At 35.9% G+C, this 25,341-nt stretch overlaps 1 protein-coding gene across 1 annotated transcript in view; it reads left to right on the top strand.

Moving 5' to 3' along the window:
* The first annotated feature begins 682 nt into the window (after nucleotides 1-682).
* The window catches only part of LAMA2 (laminin subunit alpha 2), a 251,425-nt gene continuing 226,766 nt past the window's right edge, over nucleotides 683-25,341 (top strand). The window contains exons 1-4 of the mRNA XM_058019923.1: nucleotides 683-749; nucleotides 1,082-1,252; nucleotides 5,276-5,388; nucleotides 18,501-18,743. Coding sequence (XP_057875906.1) covers nucleotides 683-749; nucleotides 1,082-1,252; nucleotides 5,276-5,388; nucleotides 18,501-18,743 — 594 coding nt within the window. The remainder of the gene's footprint in view (nucleotides 750-1,081; nucleotides 1,253-5,275; nucleotides 5,389-18,500; nucleotides 18,744-25,341) is intronic.

Here is a 25,341-nt window from a genome sequence, read left to right as displayed (position 1 = left end):
TAGGGTTGGAAGCTGGATGAATTGCAAAAGAATGACTTTTGGGCCACTTGAAATTGTCATAAAATGAATCTAAAAGTGATCCCAAGAGTCCATACATTAGCCTATTTGTTTTTGGTTGGTTGATTTCTTGGTTGGTTTGAGTAAAGCTTTTTTGATTTAACCTGTAGCCATGGCAAATTTGCTTTTGAAGGTATAGAACTGGTTGATTTCATGAGAGGGGTACTAATATATATGTTTAACACATACTATCAGTTTGTCTCTGTGGATCAATTGTATTACGGCTTAAAGGTTTCCATCAGTACTTAGTGAGGAGAGTAACCTACCTTCATGAATGTTCTTCATATGGTTTATAATCTTTATAGCTTACTGCTACATATAACTTTGCTCAGCAGAGCACTCAGACGTGCCTAAATGCTGTGCTCAATGAGAATTATAACACATCACTCAGCATGTGCACCTGGAAAAATAACAACAGCACTACCATAAAAGATAGGATGTCGTATTTTCTTCTTGAGGAAAGGGAAGCATGACATATGCTATTCATGTTGCTGGATGAATTACCCAGCTGCTCTGATGACAAAGGTGTCTATGAAGTCCTAAGCAGAACAGTAATACAGTGTAATGCAAGTGTGCAGTCTGTGGTGAAAAAGCATTTCCATGGAGATATCAGCAGGAAAGAAGAATGATAAAGAGTTTTCCTAGGTACATTGTGTACAATGTTGCAGTGGCCAATTGTGTAGGAACACAAGGTTTGATTGTGAAACATAAAATTTTATGATGCTTTGTATGTTTCTGTATTTTCTCCTTTGGCATCCTGCTGTTTTTCATGATATAACCAGAAGGTAGCAATTTGAATTTTAGAAGAATGGGGAGAAACCCATCAATATAATGGCTTTTTTCTGATGTTTAAATTCTGGATACACATTAAAGTTGGTGTTTTTTACTTCCATAGCTGTTGAAAATGAAGGATTTGCTTTAATGTTGTAACAGGTGTTACATTCATTTGTGATTATTCTGCTAAATTCACCTAGGTTTTGCCTCTGTTGCTTTTGTTCATGATTTTATTTTCTTTTCTTTTCAGGACTGTTTCCTGCAGTGCTGAACCTGGCTAGTAATGCTCTCATCACAACCAATGCTACCTGTGGTGAAAAGGGGCGGGAAATGTACTGCAAACTTGTTGAACACGTCCCTGGACAGCCTGCAAGGAACCCTCAGTGCCGCATTTGTGATCAAAGGAGCCGGGTGCCACATCGTACGTGTGCCATTTTCATTTCGTTCCTTTAAAAATGACTTTTTGTCCAAAGGGTGTAAATACTCAGGAAACAAAACAGTAGTTCATCAGCCTGATTATGGTGAAATGTGTATCTCTTTTTAAATCAGGTTAACCATCTCTTCCAGATTTAAAAAAACTAAGCATCTACAGCTGGTGCTGTTTCTTTTGATAGACACTAACCATTAATAAAAAACAGGTAACTTTTACCTGCATACTTACTTGTGGAAATTAAACATTTTGGCCAATCTAAGCAATATGTGAAATTCCAGTAAATTCAGTTTCACTGAGCCAGAAAAAATAAGATAAAGTAATGGAGCACTGCTTGGTTTAATGCTTAGTTTTTAATATTAAAATTGATTTTTGCTAACACTATTTTCTTAAAGATTACCTGGAATCAAAATTGGTTTTCGAGTAAGAATTTATCATCATCTACTTCAGATATGCCTATTTCTGGTTGTCGGGAACATTAGAACTAAGAAAATTTCCTAGTCAAGTCATAGAAGTTTAATTTCATGTAACCTTGCAGTGAAAGACATAACCAACTTTCGCATTATTAGATTTTCATGGGTATATTGGCACTGTAGATGGTAGAGGATGTAGGGATACTTAAGGCAGCTTTTGATGGAATAGATAAAATACTGGAAGAAACACAGACACAGAAGCATTAAGACAATTATTTTTTCCAATTGTGTTTCAATAAGACTTAGCTCAGATACATTTATACCTCATGACATTTAAGCATGTGCTTAAAACCACAGGATAAAAAAAAAAAAGATGACATTTAATCTGTCTGCTAGTTCTAGACAGGATGAGCTATCTGTGGCTGTAGCTTTCCAGACAGAAGCTTGTTTGGATTCTCCTTAAAAACTTACTCCAATGGCCACACTTTTTAGTGTGGCTCACTCATTACATCACTCAAAAAAAGGTGTTTTTCTAATAGCTAATCTGCATCTCCTTGCAGAAGTTCATGTTGCCTATTTCCTAAGTTCTGTCAATACTAGGAATGGCTTATTATTCCCTTTTTCTTAAAGTATTTTAATTAATTGAGGTGTGATGCTATTGCTCAATCTAGTTTCTACACTAAGCTATCTTTTCTTTCATTCTCCTCATAGGTTTTGTCTTCTAGAACTATAACTGCATGAATTGAAATTCTGTGAATTCTCTTTAGAGGCTTTAATATCTGTTAAAGTTCACCTGAGCTCTTACTAGTGCTACACAGTGATCCAGGTTTGCTTCAGAATAATCACAGACTCCTGTTCATATGTTTTATTGTGGTATTTCCCATTGCTAATGGGAAACACCACTGAGAGGACAGTTAGTTGTCCATTGCCAACTTCAGATGCTTTCTTTTCCTGCTCCATTACTCCTCATCTTATATTTGCAAAGCTATTTGTAATTGTCAGAGTGTAGATCACTTAATTTATCAGAAGACATTTACAACCTATTTTTTTCCAGATTGTTTTCCAAGTTTCAATGTCTTCTTTAACTACAGAAAATGCCACCTTCTGAGGAAGGTCGTATGATTCTTTAGCAGTAGACACAGCCAATTACATTACAGCAGTGTGTTTCACTCAGAGCAGAATTTTGGTTTTGGAAACATTCCGGCTGGCAGAGACACTGTGCAAAAGACTTTCCTATTTTACAGATGGGAATTTAGAGACATATGCCCATTACCCAAGTTTTTTTTCCTGTGTGAAGCGTGCTTATTTCAAAAATCAAACCTAAACCAGAGATATTGCTATGTCTTGTCTATTATGTCAGACAGTGTATACTAAAATATGTGTATACACGCAGATATATATATGTGTGCATATAAAAAACCCCCATCTGAATGCTTTATATCTGTTTCCTCTTGTTTCTACTCTCTTCTAAACTTGAGTCAGTCCAGCTTCATCATATCTGGTCTTTTGTTACAATCATATCTCATTTTAAGGTCTTCAAATGTTCATTTGGCAAAGGGAAGAGCCTTGTTTAAACAGAGATGGCTTGTTAATAGGAGAACCATGTAATATAACCAGACTTTAAATTATCCCCCTGGAATGTGTGAGTCTGGAGTGCCTCCCCTTAATTACTGTAGTAGGAAATGAACACAAATTCCCTGGTTAATCACATGTGAGTCCAAATGAAAGTGCACAGTTTGATGGGCGCACTCTCTAAGTTCTCCCTCTTGCCATCCATCAGGGAGATTGGTCCTTGAGCTGCATTTGCAATCCAGTCCTTTTTACAAATATTGTATTTTCCCCCTTATCTTTTAAATAAGCTAAACATGCCAGCAATTAATCGATTTTCAAATTAATTATGATTAAACTTTCATAATGGTGATTACAGTTAATTGTTGATTCATCTCCCAGTTCTCCTTCAGATGATTTACTTTTACATCAATTTCATCTGGAGACACTTAGATCAAAATTTCCAATTAGATAACTTCTGTCACAATCACTGAAAATCACTGAATTTGATTTAAAACTGATTTTTGCTGCCACTCATTTAAAGCCAAAATTTGAGAAAATGATCAGAGCTGTGGGAGCTAACAGCATGTAAAGCATGGGGTCTGCTTTGCTTTTCTTTTCAATAGAAAGATAAAACTATCTATAGCTTTATCGGTTGTAGTACCAGAATTCTAACTTGCAAATGTTGCTGCCCACTAATACCATTGAATAATATTTAAGTGAAATTTTTGGCATTTTCAATATTGAGCGTTTATTCCTTCACTCACTCCCACCAAGACCTTTAATTGTATCTTTAAATATGTTCAGCATTCTGGCTTCTCTTAATGAGCTAGGACTCCTGTCCTCCACAGGTAGTTGATACAGCAAAAAACCCCAGAGATTCAAAGACTATCAATCTGGCTGGTTGATTTAAGCAATAATTAAAATAATAAGTAAATTAATCAGTAATTCATAAAGTAATTATTTGCAATTCTAGGCCCAGCTGGTAATGAATCATATTCCAGTTTTGTACCAAGGAAACCTGTGAGTTTAGAAAGTCATCCTTAATAAGAGGGGTAGAAGTTTCTCCTAATTCATGTTCTAGCAAGCAGAACTTGCATAGAAGAAACTTACTGTATATGAATTTCCTTTGGTTTCTTTTCCTCATAATGTCCAGACTTGCTCTGGAAAATTAGGGACTTCAAAATATAGATCCTTGTACCTTTTAAAGTTTTGATGTTGTTATTCTCCATTTTGTAAAGGAAAGAAACAAAAAAAAAAACCTGGGAACATTGAGTGTGATTTTTCTCAGTTTAATAATATTAAAGTACTAAGTTAGCAAACTTGGATAATGTAGAGGATCTTGAAATTCAGGGAATTCAATTCAGTAAATAAATTTGTATCCCTCTTAATTAGGATTCATGTGGGACACTGCAGCAGAGTAAATATAGACATGAAAAATAATGCATCTTGGACTTTGGTATGGATTATAACCAAACAAACATTTATATGCATGTATGTGAGTCAGAAAATTTTCCAGGTGAGGAATATATTCTGTGATGATTTCGGAATCATTTCCTCTGTAATGATTTGTGAATTATTTCCTGAATTATTTCCAGGTGTGCTTAGAAATATCTTGGAAATGCCAGTACCAGTATTACTTTAATCCCTGCATTTCTTGCACACCATATCTCAGGTTTCTGATTTGTTGTTTCTGTTGCAACATCCGATGACTTTTGCAGAACTTGAAACTTTGGAAGAGTGCAGGAAGTGTTTATTTGCTTTAAATGCCTGCGTTTTCTGTAGCATCAGGAGAGCCTTCTGCAATTAGATGTCCTGAATGACCTTGTGATCATAACCAAAATTAAACAACTAATATTAGATCAGTATTCCAGTAATAATAAGCATGACTGGTGACCCAAGAGTACAAGAAAAATTAATTTATTCTTTTTTCTTTTTGAAGTCCTGCCTTATTAATTCTGTAATTACCTTAAAATCTAAATTTCAGATCTAAAAAAAATTAAATCTTCAAATAGTTTTGAAATTTATTTATGTGTTTCTGCTGTTCTAACAGAACGACACCCGATAGCAAATGCAATTGATGGCAAGAACACTTGGTGGCAAAGCCCTAGTATCCAGAATGGAATTGAGTATCATTATGTGACCATTACATTGGACCTCCAACAGGTAGACTTCTATTTGTTTGTTTCTGAGCTTGATTGCTTGCATGATAGATAACCTGGATTTTCTTAATTTTTGCACTATGTTGCTTTCCTGTATGAAGACATGACCAATTTCTCCTGTAATTTTATGTTGTTCATATGGATATGACTGACCCATTCATTGTAACACAATGTTCCAAATTAAAAAAACTGTTTCATATATATTTTTAGTAAGTCATGCAGTTTTAAGTACCTTTTATCTGTGAAACTGAAGTACTTGTAGAGTAGGGATTTTTATACCTGGAAGAGTCTTTGAATCCTGGAAGTGTTATTAGCATTCTGGCTAATAACAGAATTATTAGCCCTCATTGCTAATGGCAAAAACAATTCTACATCTGCTTTTTTGGCCTTGTATATGCAGAAGTATTCAATATGCATTTCTCTTTCAAACAGGAAAGGTAAAACATTTACAATAGTTTGAGATTAGAATCCTGTGTATTAAAGAGGCTTGTGGGGTTTTTTAACATGTCTTTTAAGTTTTCAGAGTTATTTGCTGGCTTGCTTTTACAGCAAGGAATTGTGCCTCTTGTTGCTTATGAACTGTTAATATGCAAGTAGCTCTGGGGCATTAAAAGTAAATTCCCATCCTTGTTTTCATCAACCCAGAAATTTTAGTTGTATGGTCATTTAGGTCAGATCTTCTAAACTAGGCTTTACAACTCCTATTTTTCCCCTGCTATTTCATTATCTAGATTATTATCAGATATTAGCAAATTTATGAATTTTTGAATGTTTTAAGTTTTCTTATGTATTAAAAGCTAGCAACTAAAGGGTCAGTGAAGATACTGGACAAAAAAGTTTGGGTAGTTCTAATGTATTTAAAAGGCTTCTCCATGTGCCAGCTGACAGCGGTCTGAGAATGCTGCACTGTGTGTGGTGTGGGTTTGGGGTTTTTTGTTACTATTTTTTAAAAATGAGACAAGGATCAAGTCTGACCCTGTTTCTTTCCCATGTCCTATTACTTACTATTCAAAGGAAGCTTGGCAGTCCTTCTGCAGCTCTAAAGCTGATACCTTCTCTTAAGCCCATTCATTTGTTGTTGGCTGGAATAGAAGCAGTGTTGAGTTTTCTGTGGATGTCAGAGAGGTGGGATAAGACCCTGTGTCACTAATGCTATCTGGCACACCCTTTATGAGCTGAGTAACCCATCTAGTTAGGAATGCCTGGGATTTTACTCACCACCATACAGGAACAGAGCAAGTATTGTTCCCCAAAATGTACTGAAAGATCTGCTGTGATTTGCCTGGGTTTTGGACTGCTCAGTGAGGAATAAGTGTTGTTTGTGTCTTGAGAAGTATTATGAGTTTTTGTTTGCTAATCCAGGAATTTCATAGTCAGATCATTATAGACTATTAAAGTAACTGATGGAATATGAAATTTTTCTTTCAGCTTTGGTTTTGTGTAGGAGTCACTATGAATGGTGAAGGTCACCAGATATCTCTGGAATCTCACTTAAAAGAAATTCCATTCTTTACCTTTGGCTTTTAGGAGATTCAGTAATTGCTATGTTTGTGTTGATGAATTCTTGCTTTAAGTATAAAGATGCTCAACTTCCTTTTGTGCAATAGAAATAACAAATGACAAATCCACAAGTAATGGACTGAAAATTGCAGGAATGCATTAGTTCTTATGTTATTACTGGTAATTATGATAGTGTATAGAATGCTTTTAGCAATCCCTATTTCATGAAATAATCAGAAAAATAATTACAATTTCGTCATTTATATATTGCTTGGCCTTTTAGGGCAGCGACTTTTTTTTCCTTTTACTTTGTTGTGCAGGGAAGCCATATAAAAATAATGTATACTGTTTAGCTACAGCTAATAAACTAGAGGAAGAAACGTTTACTTAATGTTAGAACAAACCCAAATATTATCAGTCCAGTTGGGGAAACTGTAGTATTTTTCTTATTTTCTCTCAACAGCTGAATTTTGCCTTAATACTTAAAAAGGGCTTTTATCTATAATGGAGGCTAGGTTTCTAATTCATTGAAATATGCTTGAAAATTTTACTCCATATATTATTAAAATATGAGTTGAAAACTGGAACTATCTGGTACTGAGCGTCTTTGATAATTTGCTCTTAACCCTTCACTTTACCCCACTTTTTAGCCATTGTAACAAGTCTTATCTATATCACAAGAAAATTATGGAACTCCACTCATGCCTGTAAATGTGAGATTATTTTTTACAGTGCTTTTCATCCAGCAAGTGCATAGGAGGTCAAAACTACAGATTTATTTGGGAGTTTCTCACATGAATTTAAATGGTGGTTAAGGTGACATGTTGAGCTACCTTGGTAGATCCAAGTTTGGAAGAGGGGGTTCACAGATGGGCTGGGTGCCAAGAGCAGCTGTCTGCTGTTCTGCATCTCTTAGTCCTGCTGGTTGGGGAGGGTCTGTCTGCTCTGCCTTGAGAGTGTTGGGTGGTTCTAGTGCAATAGAGGTACTTCAGATCTCATGAGTGCAGTGTTTAGCAGAACTGAAAATAAGCCTTCTCTTCAAGGATTTCAGAGCAGGGAGCTGGCAAAACAGAAATGCTTAGGCGTCTAGGGAGAACATATTCCCTGTAGTCGTGGTATTTCTAAATCCTCAACTGATCTTAATTTCACAGTGATGTGGAAGATTAGTAGAGTATCTTTAAAGAAAATTGGCAAATTCACAGGAGAACCAGTTGACATTTTGAGGTGAAGTGGTCAGCCCATCTGTTGCTGATTTCTGCACACATCAGGACATTTTTATTAACTAATTCTCAACTAATCTAAGGTAGCAAGGACATTGGCAATACCGTTGATACTGCTCAGATACTCGTGCCAGGAGCATATTTATGTGAAATTAGACTTTTTTGCTATGCACTTCATATTTTTTAAATTATGCTGGAATATTTTATGTGAATTGTAGATGTATGGAACGCAGGTGCATCCAGAGTTAATATTCTGGCAGAAATTTCTGGATTTAATAACTATGTCTTAATTGCTTGGGACTGTGGAGGATCAGTTCAGTGTCCAGGTGATGCTTTCCAGGAATACATATCTGAAGAAAAAGAAAGTACACTGTACAGAGCCTTGTAAGCTGCAAGAGCAAGAATAACTGATTCAGCTATGCAGCTGTTTCTCTCTAAAACACTTGTACTTCATCAGTTGCTAGTTCCCTAAGCTCTGACAGCATCCAGCTCTTTCACCTTATCTTTTCTTATCTTTTCATCCTGTCCCCTACCCTTCTTCTGTAGGAAGGGAGGAAGGAGTCTAAAAAATCGTGTTTTGTCCCTATGTAGAAATCACTGCAGTCACCATCCGTTCCAAAGGCAGTCTCAGAACACTTATTACAGGAATGGTGTCATACAGGAAGGAGACCCATGAATTAACTAAATCTGCATCCCTTCCTAATTAATTTTTTTTTTCTTAAAGAAGAAATAATCAGGCCTTTGAGTGTTGGCCATTTCAAAGCTGTTGCATGATTTTTGGATTCTGGAACAATGTCCCTGTTATCTGTTTTGAAATTACTAATGGAACCCATTATTTGGGTTTTTATACAGTTGAACCCCACAATAATGTCCAGTTCAACTAATCCTTTAGGGATTGACTAAAGGTAATCGTAGTGAAAGCTGTAGTGAAATAAGAGGTAAATCGGATGATATTTTACAACAGTGATTATTTAATACAAAACTGTAGGTTTTCATTTTAACTTACAACCCTTGACTGGACAGTGGCTAAGGAATCAAAACGTGTTGAGAAACAGAGCCATATTAAAATAGCTTTTATATATTAGCTGCATAGTCATATAGGAATATGCATATCACTGGACAACATTTGGTTTAATGTTATATTTTCTCTTCTCTGGAATATCAAATACATTTTCCATTTGGGAAAAAAAATTACAGCCAGCTTTCTGTTGAATACCTTCTGATATCAAATATCAGAACAGCTACAGGAATGAAGAGCAGGTTAACTATACTGTTTAGTCTTGGGATATATGAACCAGTTTAGTAAAATGAAGTGCCATTTGGTATTTATGTGGTAAATTTCTATATATGTGCAATCATTTTGTTCAGGTGTTCAATTAATATTTTCCTTCTGTCTTTTGCCATCTAATAACTGCGGGCTTAAAATACTTTCAAAACTGCCTTTGTAAAGGTAAGGCTTGAAGCTTTTCTTTGTTCCCAAATCAGAAAGTAGTTTAACAGAAATGAAGTTTAATCCAAACTTGGACTTTTCTCTAAAAGATGACAGTCAGTTTTGTTAATCACCAAGAATATTTGTCTAAAGAGAAAAAAAAGTGGAAAAACTGAAAGTCTGTTGAGACTATCACACTGCAATTCCCTGATTGCCGCTCTTCCCCTCCCTGCTGAGAGGGAGATGTTTCTGTACTTCTTGTTCTAGCACTAGCATTTGTGTTGCCATGCAGGAAACCAGATGTACCTTGGTACTGAAAACTATGTCCTGTTTTGTTTTTTTGGGGTGCGGTTTCTGCCAGATCAATTTTCTGATTTGGCTTCCTTGTGTGAGGTTTTATTGCCAGCTTGTGGGAAGGGGCAGCCAACACTCCGTGTTGGCTTCAACATTGTAAAACCTCAAGGAGTACGGTGCTGATCTGTGAGCTACAGTCCAAGCCTGCAACACAGAGCTGTCATCCTCAATATTTGTTTTTACTACTTCTTGCTCATGAATCATTCCATTTTGACGCTATGTAGACATCTGAGACTTCAGAAAACAAATTCTCTCAAAACGAAGCCAGTTTCCTGGCTCAGTTACACCTAAGCAGTAAATAAGTGACAGCCCAAAAGAGATGCAACTAAAACCATAAAAATGACTGTTGAATCAGTTAAAAAAAGAAAAAGGAATTAGATGTTGTGTTTTAATAAAGTCCACAGCCAACCTTTAGAGAGGTATGTTAGTTGCAATGCTCATTATTTTCTCATTTCTTTTTTTCATTAGCTTCATAGGCTTGAATCTTAACATTTAAGAGATTCTCTTAAGTTCTTTCGTTTTACAGTTTGCTGGTAATGAACTAAATAGATATCTATAGGGTGGAAAAAGGAGCAATTTACCTTTCTGATAGTATTTTAAATTATTATTGTTACTTTTTAATTATTTTGCATTATTAATTAGTATGTAATTTTTAAATCTTTTAAAAGTAAGACTATTGGACTTGAAGTCAGTTTATAATGAAAGCGTTTGAAAAACTCAAAAAGAAAAACAAGAAAAAAATTGTATATAAATATACCAGTAAGGATTTATAGCAAACATACCTAGAAAAAATTATTTGTTATCATAAAAACAAACAAAACATTAGCAAATATTTTGACATTACAGTAAACATTTTTAAGAACTACCTGTTTGATATGCTATTAGGAAATCTACTTTAGATTATGTATCTTTCCACCTTGATTTCCATTTGCAGGAAGGAGAGAATATGTGCACACTAATAAGTAACAGATTTTACCCAGGGCTCCCTTCTTGTCTCAGAATAAAGTTTTCCCCACTGATGTCACTCAAACAAAAGCCTAAGGAAAATAAAATTATCTTTTTTCCCAGTTAAGGACTGAGACTGCACCTTTATGCCAACCATAATTCCTGGAGAGGCTGCTGCATGAAGCTTTCTAGGTGTTCTAATAAACAAATGTTAGTGAAGATGCTCAAGCTGACTTTCCCACAGCATTAAAAAAGAGAAAGTTTTTTGTGAGTCGTTCAATAGAACATGGAGGGAGTTGTCTCAAATGCATTCTGGAATCACTGTATTGAAAGATGAATTGTAATACTCACCAAACAAAATGCTGTAAGCTGGGTTGAAGAGGTATTATAATTTGTTATATGAATATCTACAGGATTATTTTGCCCGTTTTTTCATGCTCACCACTAAATCAGACCATAAATGTATTGCTTTTTGCTTAGGCAGAAAGATTTCTAAGTGACCAAATCCTCTCAGATTCAGTTCATAATACACAGTACCAAAGATTTTGAAGTGTTGAGAATTTATACATTTTCTTTTTGAGGTTACATGCCTTATATTTTCCCTGGGTGTCTGTAACATATACATTCCACTTTGCTAAATTTGGCTTTAAGGAAGAGAGCTATTCTCCTTTGAATCTAGTGACACATACGTTCTGACATGAATATGAGGTTGTCTTCTGATTTTGTGCTGTTAGCTGTCTTGGTTCTGAAGAAAATTGTGGAGTCTGGGAGAAGGGCGATGAGATAAGTAATGGGTTCAACAGATTCTCAGTCTTGAGCAGATTTTGTTATTGGTATTGAAGAAATATTTTATCTTTAAATAGTTTATGATGAATAAGAAGTTTACTTGAAAAAATAAGTTTTGCAGCTGATGATGGTTGTGAAATAGTGCTTCTGTTGTGATAGGCACATTAAAATGTACAGATTTGGTATGAGTAAGTGAGAGCTCATGAGAGGACACTGCATGGAAACATCAATGAAGGAAATAAGAATGCTTCACTCTGAGTAATCTCAATGCTAATAGACCCAGGTTGAGCATCAGTTCTTGGATCTGGAAATTTTTTTTAAAGGACTTTTTTTTTGGTGTTTGAAGTACCAAAATAGAGAAGCAACCATTTCTGTCCTCCCCTCTTGTCCAGGTTTTAAGAAGAGTTTGGATATTGGCATTTTCATCAATTTTCCTTTTCTCAAAATAGTCTTTCTCCATGGAAAAAAGTTATAAACGTTAGAAAATAAAGAGAAATTGCTTTCTGTTATTATTTGAAAGTATTGTGAAAAGAAATTATTAACTTCAACCCTCTGTTCTGGTATACACGAGGCCAATGATGAGCAGCAGAAATAGTCCAGAGAAAGCAGCTATTCTTTTTGAGGCCTTCACAAACAGCTGGACAGTTGGAAATGGAGAAAACCAACTGAGAAAATTACAAAGAAAAAAGTTGACATTGAGAGAAAATTCATAGGTTCTGACTCCTTCCATTTGGCTTAATGTGTCTCAGATATTCAACAGCTGGACAACTTGAGTACTTTACAGTTTGACAAGGTATAAAGTGCATTCTTTCAATAAACTTTGCGTTTTTTTGATTTTTGAATTTTTTTTAATGACATCTTGTAACATGAACAAAAGTTGAGAAGTCTTAGTACAATATGTTTTTTGTCACAGAGAAGAAAGTGTTCTTAAAAGAACTTGTGCCTCTCCAGCAGTTACCTACATGGAAGGGAGAAAGCTGAGCTTATTCTAAGCTCAGGTATTTTTACAGGATTTTTTAAATTTTTTTTTTTTTATTAATGTTCTTCTGTCCTTAACTGAATGGGACTGAGCATTGTACAAAAGTGAATTTTTTGCCTAACTAGAAAAGATTAATTTGCAACTAGTTTGGAGGCACCCACCTTAGAGCTTTTCAAGATTGGCGATGATAAAATCTTTCTCAGTTTTTCACATGAAGTGCTGTGGATATCTTAATTTTCGTGACATTTGTAGCTGCAACTTTTTGTAGTTACAATTTTTCTGGACCAATGATGCCCTGCTAAAATTGCTTTCAACACAGGAAAAAAAATCAAATCTATATTGGAATCAATTGTGTCCTTCTTTCAGCCCAAATTCCCCATCTGGTAGCAGAATTTCAGTTGGAAGCAGCTGAGAGGTACAGGAACAACACTGTCATTAAAGGCGAACTGTGGCGTGGTGAGAGATGTTCAACACTCTAAGCTGATAGTAGTGGAATCCTGCTAAGTATGTGTTTTTTTCCACCCATGCCAACATTTTCAATTGTAGAAGTTCTAACTGTGAGCAGAATATTTGAAATCATGGCCACTGTCTCTAAGGACAGTAATAGAAAAAATATGTGCTAATTGGCCATTTGAGGAATCTGGAAAGCAATTCGATCTCTAAAGAAGGCTTTTTCTCTGTCTGAGTTGGATGTGAGACTAAAATAAGATTAGTTGTTCTTAAATAGCCAATTGTATAAAAATTCTTGCATCAAAACCGTCTACTCTCTTTCATACATAGTAAACCCAAACAATAATCCATAACAGTATCCATGAACTGAAATATTACTGACCTCAGAAATTGGCCTCTGAGAACACAAGGAACTGTTTCTCAAAACTCACACAATCTGTGCTTCAATTCATGAGTAGTTGAATTCGGTCTGTTTCATGTCTTAAACCTTTAGGAGAGGCCAATCCAAAATGAGAAACAGTGAAAATGTGGTATTTAAGATGTGCTGCATATATAACAATTGTTTTTATATGTGAGTATCAAGATAGAAGTTAATGACTGAGGAACTTCTGCATGGAGCATCTGTTTATGTCTTTGATTTCTGATTCTTGGTCACCTGTGGTATTAGAATGGCCTGTGTCTGTTTTCCCATTCAGACTGTAGCAAGGCACAGCTCATATTCCTGAGAGAGTGAAACACACACATGGCTGCACAGAGCAACATAAATAGACCACGGTGCCCTGTCAGCAGCCACATGAACACTAACACAGTGTGGCCTGCTTCACCCTCTTCTTCCTCTCCAGCCGATCAGGATTAATGTCTGCTAGGGGCATATTCCGCTTGAACTTAGCTCTTATTACACATACCCACTGAAGAGAGAGAGCACACCTAAAGAAGTTTTTTAGAAACAGGATTTAGTGAGAAAATAGGATAGACTTCAGTGATTGAAGTCAGGATTAACAACTAGCTGATCACTCAGCTAGTTGTAGTCAACTTGTTCCTTTTATCTCCTTTTCCCTCAATCTTATACTTGTTCCTTCTTGATCCATCTTGATCTACTTCTATTCCTTCCCCTAAATGGTTCCATTGTAAGTCTCACCCATTTATACAATCCTCTTAACAGATCCCATAATTAATTCTGCATAGACTTTCCTCTGCTTCTCTTAATGAGGGGCACCCCCCCTGTAGCTAATAACCCCTTTAATCTCAGGGGGTTCTGAGGCAGCCTCAACTCCTCTGGATGGTTTTCACAGTGGGACAAAGGGTGCCTGCAGTGCTTTTTCTACCCCTATCAGCACTTTTAAATAACTACTTAAATAATTCTGTGTCATGGTAAAGGTCCTATGGTGTGACAGTATTTATACCAGCCTGTAAGGAAACTAGTCCTTGCCTAAGTCCTGAGACTGAACTGCAACAATAATCAGCAACATAATATAACAATAATAAACAAGTAGATGCAGAGCTTACACCAGATTGTTGATGGGAGCCTCCATTAGGGAAAATAAATTTTTCTGTTGAGAAAATGAAATGGAAATACTTCTGTAGAACTGTGTGGTACCATCTTTTTTTCTCTGCTGATATTCTGATTTACATGAATGTTTTCTAACTGAAGGATTTATTTTTTAAATAGAAGCACAAGTGGGAGTTGGACACAATGAGATTTCCTGCTTCAGTAGTTAACCCTATGTAGATTAATGATTCACTTCAGCTCTAGCTGAATAATATTAGTGTAGCAAATTATCCTTTATAGTAGGATGCACTTTTCTGTGTCTTATGAGGCATTCACAAGAAGGTACAGTGCTATAACTTATGCAAGTGTTCCTACAATATGTGCTTCATAGTTCTCACTGCTGAGACAATTACCAGACAAAATGAGACCCAAGACTCATTTTGTTTCTCATCTTGAGGATTATGTTGCCTATAATTTGGGGAAGGTTTAAAGGAGTATTTAGACTATTTCCCTCCCACTCCCATAATTATACTGCTATGGTCACATGAGCAGGAACAAGTAGAAAAAAGCGCCAGCTGTGTTTTGGCAGCTGTGTTAATGATCTTTTACATGCTACCAGGAAGCTTGGTATTGCTCCATTTTCCAGTTTGTATAAGCAAGCTTGGGTCTCTAGGTTGCATTCTGTTGGACTTGTACAAATCCAGGTGTGCTCTAAGATGATGCAGTTGCTCTGTCAATTGACATGTGTTGGCTTGCTGATGCTTTCTGAAAAAGTGAACCAAACTGCTCCATCAATTACCCTGGAGGAGTAAAAGCTTGGGTTACAATGTACTAGGAAGGCTGGCTTTAGAACACTGAACCATGTCACTTTTTTTTTTATTGTGGAAACAAATGCAACAAAACTCAATGATCCATTAGACTTTATTAGTTTTCTCATGCCAGTAAGTACTTTCTGGTTTTGTGTTTGCTAAAAAACTCCACAATAAAAAAAGTTACTCTTTTATCTGGAGAAGGACAGTTTTCCAGCTGATTGGAAAGTCAGCATTGCTTCCATTACATTGATTTGCTTTGAGAATAATCATACAGCTGCTATTAATTTGAGTCTGTTTTTTGTCACTGCCAGCTTGCTGAGAAAGCACAGTAAAACATGGCATGCACCATGATGGCTTTTTGCCTCACAGCACTGTGGTGAGCTGGTAGTGCCTGGTGTGGCTGACTGAGCTGGGGCAACCAGCTTCTCATGTCATGCTAAAGCTCTAGCTGTCCCCCAAAGGAAAGGTATTTTTAAGAAGCATGGATTAACATCCTGTACTTTCTTCAGCCTAGCCTTAGAAAGATCAGGAATAATATCAACAAGGAAAAATATCAATGTTTGTGATGCATGATGCTTCTGGTGCATCTTCCTTTGTCTGCAGTGAGCATTAACAGCCTATCAATTTTTTAAAATATTGGTAGTTCCAGCTCTGTTTCTCTGTCCTGGAAGTTAGTGGGTTAGCTGTGACAAAAGGTACTCTTAGAGGCTGGGACAGTCTGAATCAAGTTGAAAACTGTAGCTGAATAGTAGTTAAAATCACCAGCTCTCTATGTGTATTCTTTTATTTACATTAAGAAGATTTTCTTGTCAGATTTAGATTAAGAGAAATTACATCCATTCCACTGTGATGTGCAATATGCTGTTTACTCTCCACTGTGGTTTTTTGTGGGTTTTTTGCAGTTTCATTTACAGAGCATGCTAAAAATAATGAAAGCCAAAGGTGTATATTAAACTGCAGTCAAGCAATGCTCTATCTGAAGGCAAGAAACAAGACTTCAAACACATTCTCAGGAAAATATGCAGGAAATGTTATTGGAAGAGGGCTTCAATTTGAAAAAACACTGTAGAAAATTTCCCTCTCCCACACAGCCTAGTATTTCAAAGCAGACAAACAGAAAAGAAGACTTCCTGTTGCTCACACCTCTTTGCCCCACAGAGCCAGTGCATCCAAGATGTTTGCAGAGCTAAATGTTTTTCTGACTGTATTTAATAATGAATCTATCATGAAATTTTGAAATTTTTAGGACTTCCAAAAAGGAAACTATATATACACACACCTGTGGCTTTGAATTTATTGTGAGATATGTCCTAAACCACAGATCTTCCATGGTACAAACCCTAGCAATGTGTTTAACCTCAGTTGTTACCCATTCAACCTATAAGGAACAGACTTATTCTGAGAACTTTAGGTAAATTTCTTATGTAAAACTAAAAAAAAAAGTATTTAAAAGTACTCTGGAATGAAACCTCTATTCTATATTTCTTACATTTCTAAGAGCTTAACTGGGAGGTGAGCACTTTGGAGAGATTTATTAATGTTTTGCTTGTCTCTGTTTATTGTAAAGAGTATTAGTGACACTGATCCAGGATAGTTAAAACTATAGTTGTTTGTGGCCACAAGTGAATATAATACATATATATATGTAAATGAGTTTGAGAGAGGAAAGGGGATTTATGAAAGGGGACAAGTGACTGTATGATTCCTGTTGGAACAATGGAATGAAACACAGTTTTTTTCGTTCTCTGGAGTATTTAATGTTATTGAAGAAAAATATTGAGATAATCCTCCAAGTAGGTACAGTTACAGACATGTTCTTCAGATTGAAATAAATACAGCCTCACTCACTTCTTATTCCACTGAAAAACTTTGGCTGCTAGTGATTTATTTTTCTGACTGAAGTAACTGTGAGTCTTACCACACTTTCAGCATCTGCACAGAAGGCAGGAATGATAGTTGGAGATAAAAATTTTCTTTGTCTTCATCATAAAGTGTTCGGGAATATTTTCTGTACTCTGCCACTTAACACATTTCCTATTTTACAGTAATACTGGTAGGTAATAAACATGAATTCAAATCTCCCTACCGTCTCTTTCATTGTTTACTGATCATCTAAGCATTCACAAGAGATTTTGTGTGGATTAAGTCTAAATCTTGCAGCTTCTTTACAATGACTATCCAATACAAAAAGCTTTAAGTATTAAATCATGCATAAATGCCATGATAGCCTCTGGCATCATCATGTGCAGACTTATAGCACTGCATCTTAAAAATATTAACTTGATATGTGTTCTGCTTTTCTAATACAAATAGCTGCTTCTTTTCCTTGGCTTCAGTTCTATCTCTGTAGCATATGGCTTTTAGTAGGTTAAAAACCAAACCAAACCAGACCTGTGTCACTAATGTCTGTCATTCTGCAATTGCAAATGTATTTGTGATTTGCATTCCAGCAAGCGTATACACAGAAATAAACCTTGATAAATCAATTGAATAGGCAGGTAAAATGGACTGTAATGAGCATTGATTATCTGCTTGTATTCTGTTTCCGTAGTGAGATTTGATGTGTCTCTGTCCTGTAAAGCTTATTCATGGTCACAATGCTGAGTTGGGTGAATGTTTTGTAGAATGATTGAAACAAGATTATTTTATAGAATGGTTTCAGCATGATGTGATTATCTTTCAATAGCTTAAAACTCTGTTTTTCTTTGACAGAGATAGAGTTGTAATAGTTTGGCAACTCTTAAACATTGTGGAAAGTGTATGTCTATAAACACACATAAATGGATAAAGAAACAATGCCACTCTTACAAATTGAAAATACTTGAAAACAAACTTTGCAAACATATGGCTGAAATGGCAGTTTAGCAATTACCTACTAAGCTATGTGAAACTTAGAGTGCTTTGTAATTCTATTTTCAAAGTCTCTATTGGCCTAATGCAACTAATTTTTTTGTTTTCAGAAGTGTCAGTGGAGAATTTGTTTCTGTAGTTTTAAGAGTTTCTGTGTAATCCAAGGCCATATTGCATTTCTAGGGGAAAGAAAACCAGTCAATTAGCATATTTACTGTACTTATTTTGGCAGCTATGAAGAAATTAGAATGAATTTTTCATTGTTCATTTAGTTGTATTTTGACGATCCTTGTATTTTTCAGGTTTTCCAGATCGCGTATGTTATTGTGAAAGCAGCCAACTCCCCTCGTCCTGGGAACTGGATCCTGGAGCGCTCGCTGGATGGCGTGGACTATCAGCCCTGGCAGTACTACGCCATCACAGACAGCGAGTGCCTGACGCGCTACAACATCCATCCCCGGCCCGGAACCCCGTCTTACCTAAAAGATGATGAAGTCATATGCACTTCTTATTATTCCAAAATCCACCCTCTGGAAAATGGAGAGGTAAGATCAGATGGTGTTCCGTATGCAACGCGGCAGAAAAAAAACCCCTTTGGTTAATTGGCTAATCTGCCTTCAGCAGAGTGTTTTGGTACAACTGAAAAATGTGATGAGAATCTATTTGCAAGTGTTAAAAGCTCATCTTACGTGGTCCTATATAAATGCACACAAGGTTCCCTCTAATAAGAACATTCTACCGAGTAAACCAAGAAGTAAAAGAGTTTATCAGCTAGGCATTTAGTAGTTTCAGACAACTTTACGTGCTTGAAATATATTCCCATGTCACTTGTGAACAAAGGGGAGAATACTTGGAAAAATCACCAACTCAGTGAAGTAATAAAACACTTTTCTTTTAGATGCATTTTCAGTCCCTGTGTACAAGCCAGGATGTCAAATGATAATGATTTTAACCAGAATTTAATTTAATGCTTTAAGAGCTGACCCTCTGCCCCTGTTTATGCCTATTTCTTCTTCTTTCAGAGATCTCTACTCTTTTACACTAAGTCCAGGCACATGAATCATGGACCAGTCATTTGTTCTAATTGAGGGTGTGGAAAAGATGTGGTGGACTTGAGAATGAGAATCTGTAGTTGAAAGAGCAAGGCAAATGTAACACCTGTAGCTGAAAATGCAGCCTTTTCAGGCACTTAAAATAATGAGAGGGAAAGCTATATGTTACACATTCTAACTGCATTTTTTTCACAATTTTTTTCCAACATTTGCTCTGCAAATGAAATCTTAGCCTCAATATTTATCCCTCTGTTATTTTTTCTGTTCCACTTTTTAATTATTTATTTTCGTGTAAGTAAGTACGAAATTACTTTCTTCTGTTCCCCTAAATGCAAAGCAAAGGTCACATGCAAAATTGTTAATACAGTTGTTTTTGAGTCCTGAATGTAGATATATATCATTTGTTTCTGTTCTCAGAAAATTTCCAATGCCAGTTGCAAAAATTTGATTTGTTCTATCCTTTCCTTAGTAAATTACCTACATCTGGTATGTGGTTTCTTTAAAGACAAAGATGACTTTGAAAGGAGGAATGTATCTCTTCTATTCCACTTGGCAAAGGGGAGTTGTTAGATGCTGGCATACTCATGAAAGGCATGGGATAAACCCCAAGTTAAGCTTCCCTCCTCTAGGTAGTTATTAATCTGAGATGTGGCTGTGATAGAGTGAGAACAGCTTGAAATACTTGGAAAGCCTAAGTATTAACCTTTATAGTGATTGGAAGAGTGAAGTATCATTCCACGTGAACTGATTATCTTACAATTTTAACAATACTCTTTTCATAAGTAAAGCACTAGTTTCAGCTGTCTGAGTAGTTAAAGAGTACATTAGGAAGCAGCATGTACAGAGAATTAACCCAGGTTAATTCATTTTCATGTTTTGTCAAACACATAACATGAAAAGTAACATTTTTACCAGTATCATATTTACTTGCAATTGTGTTGCTGGTGGTATTTGGCTCCTTTCAGTGGAACTACATCTGCATATAACTTATGTTCATTCCAGGAGAGTAATTTTGTTCTGTGAATCAGATAGTGTAGTCATCTTGTAAGAATGATAGGGTTATGAAATGTAAATAAAGTCCCTTTGCTTCAAACCCCATGAGTCCCTTAGACACACCCTTCTGGTGTACACCCAGAAAACCTGATGAAGTGCACAAGGACCATGCTTGGCAAGCCAGTGGCAATGTCAAGTGTACATCCAATACAATACTGTCTGAAGTTAAAAGTTATCTAATTTGTCATCTTAGAAAAATCAGAAAGTATTCTCCTTATGTATGCTTTCAATGAACATTTTAGTCAATTACTTTATTCATTAGGATATTTCCAAAAATGTTAATTCCAAGCCAGATATTTTTTGTTTTTTAATACTATTCCTATTTGTACCAGTAATATTGTCTTGGCCAGTCGCAGAATTAGAACCAGCAACAGCTAGAACAACAGAGCCAACAAAACAACAACAAATAAACAAAAACCTTTTGTGAATTATCTTCAGATCTGTGTAACTAGCACAAGTTTAAATCAAATGGGAACAAGCAATCTGTAGACCAGGGATTATTTGCAAAAAGTAATTTTATTGAATGAGTTAATGGAAAATTGCATAATGACGACTTACAAATGAAAAAACATAAGAAAATCTCAAAGAAATTTCTCTAAAAGTGAAGACTTGAATGCAGAAAGATTCCTAGCATTCTGGTTTCCATACTGAGCTATCAGTAACAGCTAGAAGAACAGTGTGTCTCTATACCATACTGGCAAAGGTAGACTTTTAGCAAAGCTGTTTCACAGCATCATGGAATCTGTAAGAATGGAGGGGACCACAGTGGGTCATATGGTCTAAACTCTGTGTAAGCAGGGTCATCCTAGAGGACATGGCACAGGATTGTGTCCAGAGAGTTTTTGAATATCTCCAGTAAGGTAGATTCTGCAACCTCTCTGGGCAATTTGTTCCAGTGCACAGTCACTGCAAAATAAAGAAATTCTTCCATGTGTTTGGGTAGAATCTCCTGTGCATCAGTTTCTGCTTGTTTTCTCTAGTGCTGATGCTCAGCACCACTGAGAAGAGCCTGGTTCATCCTCCTGCCAGCCCTCTTCCAGATAGTTTCATACATCAATGAGGACCTCTCTGTGTCATCTCTTCTTGAGGCTGAACAGGCCCAGCTCCTTCAGCTTATCCGTATAAGAGAAATGCTTCAGTTTCCAAATAAATATAAAAGTTAAAGCTTTCCAAAACAGTATTTCAAAACAAAAATTAATGTTCCTCTGTCTCCCTATGCCAGAAAAATAAGAGGAAGAGATTAATTCACTTAATGAGTTATTCATCGTCTTTTACTGAACTGATGTTTCTTGCTTTAATAGTATTTTAAAATATTTTTTTTACACTGAGTAAGAAAGACCTGTTTATGTAAGGAATAATAGTGGGTGAGGCAAGTCTGGTATTTTCAACTAAAAAAGAATGCTTATTTTGTTTTCATCTTTACTTAAATACTGTATAAGAATGTAATTTCTTTGTTTCTTTATTTCCTCCGACAGTCATTGGTTTGAGAACTAAAAGTTAGTGGGTTACCATAGTGATTTTTACTTCATTTCGCTTGCACAGGAGCCTCTGATGTTTACATCCAGTTTGCACCATTTTATTGAAATATTTTTTCTTCTGCTAGACTGAAATTTGTTTCACGGCCTCTTTACCTTGATGACTAGGTGAATGTAAGATTCTGAACATTAGCCTTCAGTGTTGTAATTTTCTTTTCTGTGAGATGCTGAAAGATTTCTCTTAGCAAATGCTTGCTTGAATTAGCACATGTAGGTTATTTGTATTTTGATACATTGGAATCTTTCCTCTTGCTTGCAGTTGTTTCAAAGCTGGACCATCTGAAAACTTAAGGTGCAACAGATGATCACTATAACATGTTAGGAAAGTGTGTATCTTTTCATAGAACAAGGACACATAGTTTTGTAGGAAGTAAAATTGGAGGAAACAGCATTCTTTAAACATACATGGATTTAGAGTGTTTTGTTTAGGCTAGGAGAAAATAAATATTTAAGTTTTAAAAAATTGTTCTGGTTTTTTTTCTGTTCTTTGTGCAAGCAGATATTAAAAGTCACATGCAATGAAGACAGTGGAAGAAAAGCTTAATTAATCTGACAGGAAAGCACTTCATTTTACTAAGAAGACAAAACCACTCTACCCCCTCCTGCCTCACTCCCCCACCAATATTCTGGGAAACATTCAGTTTCTCTTAAATAAGGCTTTCTGAAAGTTTAAAAATTGAGAGTAAGGTGGTGAGTTTAATTCCCACACTTGAAAATCTTAATTGAAATACCCAAATGTCTCCCTTGTCTGTCGTCAAATAGAGTTATTCTGTCAAAGTTTGTTGAAAAAAATAGAATTATTTCTGGTGGTGTGGAAGGTATGTAAACTTTCAAGAAAAAGAAATCATTCCCTCTTTGTGGGCAGAATCTGTCGTCAGAAAATGCTGTCTCAAAGGATATTTCTGTGGTTGATTAGAGTTTGGGTTATACAGTGACAATGGAGAGATAAAATCTCAGGATTCAGTAAATATTTCCTTGTAGTGAGTAAGGCATCTGTGTGAGATGCCTTTCATATGTTATTTTCAGTTGCTGAGAATGCTCTATTGACATTTAAATATAGAAAAGTTGAAGGATATAGGAAGCCTTGTATTTGAAGGGAAGTAATCTGATTGTAGAAATGAGAATGACACCTAGTAGCAGTATACCAAATGGACCAAATTTCCAAAACATTTATCTGGATTCCTCATATCTAACACAGCCCTTGGTGTTGCTTGATTCTTTTCAGCAAGAGGCATTTGTGAAACAAATGGTTCATAAAACAGTATTGGTAATGATTATTGGTTTACTATTAAGGAGGTAATATAGTTGCACATCTGCTATGTTCCATTGCAAACTGCATGGTACTGCCATGTTCAGAGGTGAAAATTGGAGACTGAAAGACTTTTGCAGGAGCTGTCTGTGTAAACAGACAGGTTCTCTCAGTTCTGGTGTCTATCAGCAGGGATATTCTTTCTGTCTCCTCTATATCTAAGGCTGAGGCAGAGGACTGACAGGAAAGAGAGTTATGGTGGAATTAAGTAACCTATCTCCTCGATATTCTGCAATAAGTCTTTCTATCTCTGCTGTTACAGTGGTGAGAATGATACTGCAGTGAAGGTGATGCTTCAGTTCTGTTCCTTTAAATGCTTAATCTCATAGCTTTCTTGTGATTGTAGCAATATAACTGTAATGTAAAAAACCCCAAAACTCTGTGGTAGTAAAGACAAGCCTTGTATAAGCATGTTCATTAGTGTTTATATTCTTCAGTCAAGTGGAAGTTCAAAGTGTGTACTTACCAAGTAAAAAAGAAAAATAAACAGAAACAAGTGCCTTGACAGTAATTTTTTTATTTTGTTCACTTGTTGCCATAGCACTTGAATGCTAGTGTTGTGTCCATTTTTAAATGCATGCCTCAGGTCCCTTGGAACCTCCTCCAGTGTCCCAGTACTTTGCTGAGCTTGCCTCATGTCAGTGATACCATGAACATTGAACTCTAGTATTTCCCAGTGTTCTCATGCTAGTTTTCTCCTCTTCATACAATAGTGCTTGTCCTGTTGGGTGCAGTCTCAGTGGTTCACAGAGAAGGAAGGGAAGAAAAAGAGACTTAGAAATGGACTTTAAAATGTGTACTTCTCATAGCTAAATTTAGACTGAGAATGTCAATGCTAAGAGGACAGAGGGTATGCATTTTTGAAGTACTCAAAATTGAAATGTATTCAGTTGAAAACTAAAAATTTTGAGTTTGCTTTTTTTTTCCTACTTAATAATGATACAGATGCTACAGTTTCTAAAAGAAACTTTATAGTTCCTATTTTTAGATGGATCCTCTCAGCTCCTAACATGTATTAAGTATCTTGTCTTTATTGCAAAATAATTTTCTAAAGTCTGAACTATTATTTCCCCTTGAGTAACAGTGATAGGTTTCAAATGCATAAGATGTAGAAAAGGCATCAACACTAAAAAGTAATGCCAGTAATATCTTTGTCCATGCCCTCAACTGCAATCACCTTAGGCATTTCTCATGAGGATGCTAAATTTCCATATATTTGACTTGCATTTCTGTACACTTCAGTACAGTGCTTGTGGTTATGGCGTATGTTGTCTTGTACCCGTATTGTGTTGCTAAATTTTCACAGGGGAAAAAAAGCACCATATAAAAAAAAAATTAGGTAACAGCCTATTATTAATGGATGAAACTGTTCAGAAATTTAAGTGGATTCTACTTCCAGCATCACAGGCTAGACAAAGACATTAGGCAGAGACTAATGAATGCAGTCTGACTCAGAATCCAAAATAGCTTGGATTTTGAACAGCTTTTTTCAGCTTGATGTCTGAAGAGGGAGAATAACAATAATTTTAAGTAATTCAGATTTGTTTTCCCAAACAATGAAAAGCAAATTTTTATTTTGATTGACATGAATTGTTCCATGTGATGCAAAATGAAAACATTTTATTTGGTCATTTACATTTTTTTTTTCAATCCAAAGACAATGAAAAAAAATTCCACAAAACTGTGAATGGAGGACATGTGACAGTCTTTTGCTTAGAATGCAAAAGAAAACTTCAGCAAATAGAGATCTTATCAGATGCAATCCTTGCATCCAAGATGTTCTGCTTCCCAGGTTTTTAGCATACTTTGAGCCAGGCTGTCCAGCTAGATGGCACAGCATCATTTTCTAAGAAATAATGAGTTCAGTTTTCTCTGGACTGAAATCCAAGTGTCCCATCAGTTTAGGATCTTTCTCATCCTGCTTTTCCATCCTAAAATGCACAGTTAGTTTTTTGTAGTGATTAGTAATAGGGACAGCCAAAGGATCTGTACATAAATGGTGCTTGTTATTAAAGATCTTTCCGCTGAAGTCAGCAGTGACCTTCAGATCAGATCTGCCATGAAGGCTGTTAATCTCATTTTATTCAGTGTTGCATCACTTCAGAGGTTGAACAGTCCCTGCTTAACACTCTTAAGTTACTCATTAGGGATTAGTCATACTCCCTATTGATTTTGGTTTACATTTTCTTTGCAT

This window comes from Melospiza georgiana, chromosome 3, assembly GCF_028018845.1.
Source record: "Melospiza georgiana isolate bMelGeo1 chromosome 3, bMelGeo1.pri, whole genome shotgun sequence".
NCBI classification, from domain to species: domain Eukaryota; kingdom Metazoa; phylum Chordata; class Aves; order Passeriformes; family Passerellidae; genus Melospiza; species Melospiza georgiana.
The sequence above is the reverse complement of the archived record's forward strand: the minus strand, read 5'-3'. Positions and strand labels throughout refer to the sequence as shown.